Source organism: Miscanthus floridulus, chromosome 12 (assembly GCF_019320115.1).
Source record: "Miscanthus floridulus cultivar M001 chromosome 12, ASM1932011v1, whole genome shotgun sequence".
Classification (NCBI taxonomy): Eukaryota; Viridiplantae; Streptophyta; class Magnoliopsida; order Poales; family Poaceae; genus Miscanthus; species Miscanthus floridulus.
Genome location: NC_089591.1, coordinates 32,872,009 through 32,875,333, shown reverse-complemented (window position 1 = coordinate 32,875,333; position 3,325 = coordinate 32,872,009). Strand labels below are relative to the sequence as shown.

At 46.1% G+C, this 3,325-nt stretch overlaps 1 protein-coding gene across 1 annotated transcript; it reads right to left on the bottom strand.

Moving 5' to 3' along the window:
- Positions 1–1,870: 1,870 nt before the first annotated feature.
- Positions 1,871–2,981, bottom strand: LOC136495229 (uncharacterized). Its single transcript, XM_066491212.1, has 2 exons — positions 2,619–2,981; positions 1,871–2,536 (listed from the first exon to the last, which is right to left on the bottom strand). Exons 1-2 carry the CDS (start codon positions 2,915–2,917, stop codon positions 1,966–1,968), a joined length of 870 nt encoding a protein of 289 aa, XP_066347309.1. The 5' UTR covers positions 2,918–2,981; the 3' UTR covers positions 1,871–1,965.
- Positions 2,982–3,325: the final 344 nt, after the last annotated feature.

Below are 3,325 nucleotides of genomic sequence, written 5' to 3'. Positions count from 1 at the left end.
TTCATCTACTGTAACTCTAACTCCTTTTCAACGGGTGAAGCTAGATAGTGTCAAAATTGCAGATGAAAGGCTTTAGGACAACTCCTATTGGACTAAGGTGCTTTACTGCTTTGTTGATCATGTGTGCACATGTGGGAGATTTTAGCATTTATCAAGCTAAGCTTTAAGCACTAGAGCTAGCTTTCTGTGCTTATTGACTGTCAACTTATTTGTACTCTAGACCTTAAAATGCTAAAAAAATCCTGGGAACGGACACATTTAGGTGCTCAATCAGGTTTTTTATTTTTTTGTTTCTTCATATCCATGTTTGGTGTAGCTGCTGTGCCATGTTTCATATTGGTGTGATTAGTTCTATTACTTGCTGATTAGTCATGTGCTTATTTTAACAACTAAAATGGAGCATGGTCCAAACACCATCATTCAGGCCTATTGAGTTTGTCATATGTGCTAACAGTAACAATTTATACAAGTTTTAACCTAGATAACCTTGGACATTAATGAAGGTGTATTTAGCTCAGATGCATTATTGCACCCTCAAGAAGTTCCATGTTATGAATCACAGTATATAGTACCCAGATTTACCATTTTAAATTTAAGATGTTTTACCATACATTTGGTCTGTAATGGTCAATGTATTTACCATAAATTATTTTCTTAAGTTTGTTTTCTCTTTGTGCAGTTAAGAGATTTCTAGAGCGTTGTTTACTTTCTTATGGCCTGTGGCCACCCTTGGCCGATTTGTCGAAAAGGCAAGAACATCTTTGCAATTAATTAGATATCTTGACCTATAAGCACAGAAGATAGAGGGCTTGATATGGGTTTCCAACCCAAGTTATGAGAATTGTTGAGCAAATGGACATAGCTCTACCTGATTTCAGGCTATAGACTATACTATTTTGTGTAACTTTCCTAAAGAAAATCTAGGTTACATATTCTTTTTGTCTTCTTACCATAACTCTGATGTTAAACATATGCATTGCATGCATATAAGCATCCCTGTATAAAAATAAAAGATGTTCTTCCTATAATTTGTGGTCCTCATTACACTTTTGTATTGTTTCTTCTTACTGTTATCAAGTGTGACTTACTGTCGTTTTCATTGATTCAGATATGGCATCAAGATTCATGTAGGCTTCATAAGCATTGGCATAGTCTGCAACAAGAGCTTTCTAGTAGGGTGGACTCTTTGAGGACACTTTCACATGTCATGCCACTGGCTCTTTAACAAGCAGCCAAAGAGCACATGTAACCTATGAATATTTTGGTTCAAAACTTCTCTGTTTAGTGTATATTTTTTTAAGAAGGGATTAGTCGTTGTGTCCACTCATGCTTTTCTATAAGATTGCGCTTGCAACGCAGTTAATTAAGTTTTGCTATTTTCATTCCTCATATATTTTTCATGCTCCACTTATTGTCTTTGTTTTCATCAAGAAAATCATACTCAAAGCATCTTTTTTTTTGATAAAGGTATAACATTATTAGACTTTAATTTTTATGATTGTATTTGTTTTTTTTCTAGCAACACACGGTATGAATCTATATATAGAACTAATAAATCTATTTGTTAAGTTTTGCCATGTTCATTTATCATATGTTTTCTCTCTTATTGTCTTTATTTTCTTTGCTACGGCACATCACGAAAAACACACTCCGAACATCGTTTTTTGGTAAATGTATAACACATTTAGACTTCGATCGCTGTAGTCTTATTTGTTGCGTTTCTGTAGCAATGCACGGACATAAACTTTGTTTTTTTTAATAAATATCATTTTAATGTTGGTATTTATTTTTATAATATTATTATTTTATTGTGCGATTTGTGTATTTTAAATATAAAAGTTTAGTTGTTCTTTGTCAAGGGACGAGCACGCTACCTAGTGAAAGAAACAAAGGTACTAGAAATTACAAGCCACAGCCCACTCAGGTTTGACCAACGCACACGACATGCGAGAGCCGAGAGTTCTCTCAGTCCGCCTTCTTGGACACCTCCGACTTCGCTGCCCCGACGACGCCCTCCTGCTGCTCCGCTGCGGGCACAGGCGAGGACGACGACGACAGGTGTCCGCCGCGCGCGTGCTTGTCCTCGGCCGTCTTGGCGCACACCTCGTCGCGCATGCGGAAGTACTTCTCGAAGGCGCGGGGCAGGAACCTCGGGATGAGGAAGACGAAGAGGTTGGCGGAGAAGTAGAGCAGGTTGGCGGCGGCGAGGTACCTGCCGAACCACAACCAGGCGGCCTCCTGCGCGGTGGCGGCCCGCGTGAGGGCCCTGTTGGCCCACACGTCGTAGACCCAGTCGACGATGACGAAGACGCGGCGCACCGTGTAGAGCAGCGGCACCAGCGCTCTGACCGGCGGCGAGAAGGCGCCCAGCGACCCCACCACGTTCTCCGTCAGGATCTGGCACGACAGCAGGAACAGGTGCGGCGTCGCCGACCGCACCGCCGCGTCGTCGCCGCGCGCGAACCCGCCCAGCACGTGCGCCAGCGGCAGGAACAGACCCACCGTCGTGCCCAGCACCACGTACACCTGGAACAGCCTGCTCCAAGCTAGTTAGTAAATTTCTAGTAACATTAACAATCGAAGGAGCTAGCGGAAACAATGAATGGACTGATTACTACTTGCTGCCGCGGAAGATCTCCTGGGAGGCGGCGGGCGAGCGGGCGGCGTCGAGCTTGGAGTGCAGCGGCGGGAAGGCGAGGCGGGAGATGGCGAGGAGGTAGATCGTGGTGGCGACGGGGAACACGAGGTCGATGAGCGGGACGAGGCCCGACGCCGAGAACACCATGATGAAGGCCACCAGCTGGAGCTCGATGACGCGGAGCGAACCCATCACGCCGCCCAGCATCACCGTCGGCTGCCGTTCCGACCCATGGTCCGGGTCGGACCTCGGCGCCACCGCCAGCGAGATCCCCGACATGGCGATGTCAACGTCGACTCGCAGGGGATGGATCGATCAGAAGGGAATGAGAGAGCCGATCGAGCTGTGCACAACGTGACAGTACGCAAGAACAGCAACAACCAGGAGAAGATGATCGGATTTAGCAAGCGAATAACGAAGCGAAGGAAGCAGGCGAGTGTCTGTGATTATCTACTCGCTGCGATCGAAGAAGCCGAGATGGTGTTTGGCTTCTTCGGGTTTTGGGGGGCGTCGGCAGGCGCGTACGTGTCGGCGCATGCGGCGGGGCACGTATGGCTGGCGGGGACACGTCGCTCACGCCTGGATGCTTCTGTAGAGCCAAGAGTGTAAAAGAAAACAGGACTCGAGGATGAGATGGCACTGCAGCTTTACATGAAGCAAAGCCACCGTCATGCGGTATGCGCTCAC

Excerpts from the sequence above, each read along its gene's own strand:
- LOC136495229 (XM_066491212.1), bottom strand. The coding sequence starts at position 2,917 with ATGTCGGGGATCTCGCTGGCGGTGGCGCCGAGGTCCGACCCGGACCAT. Across the intron at positions 2,537-2,618 it reads GAGATCTTCCGCGGCAGCAA|GCTGTTCCAGGTGTACGTGG; the intron begins GTAGTAATCAGT and ends AGCTTGGAGCAG.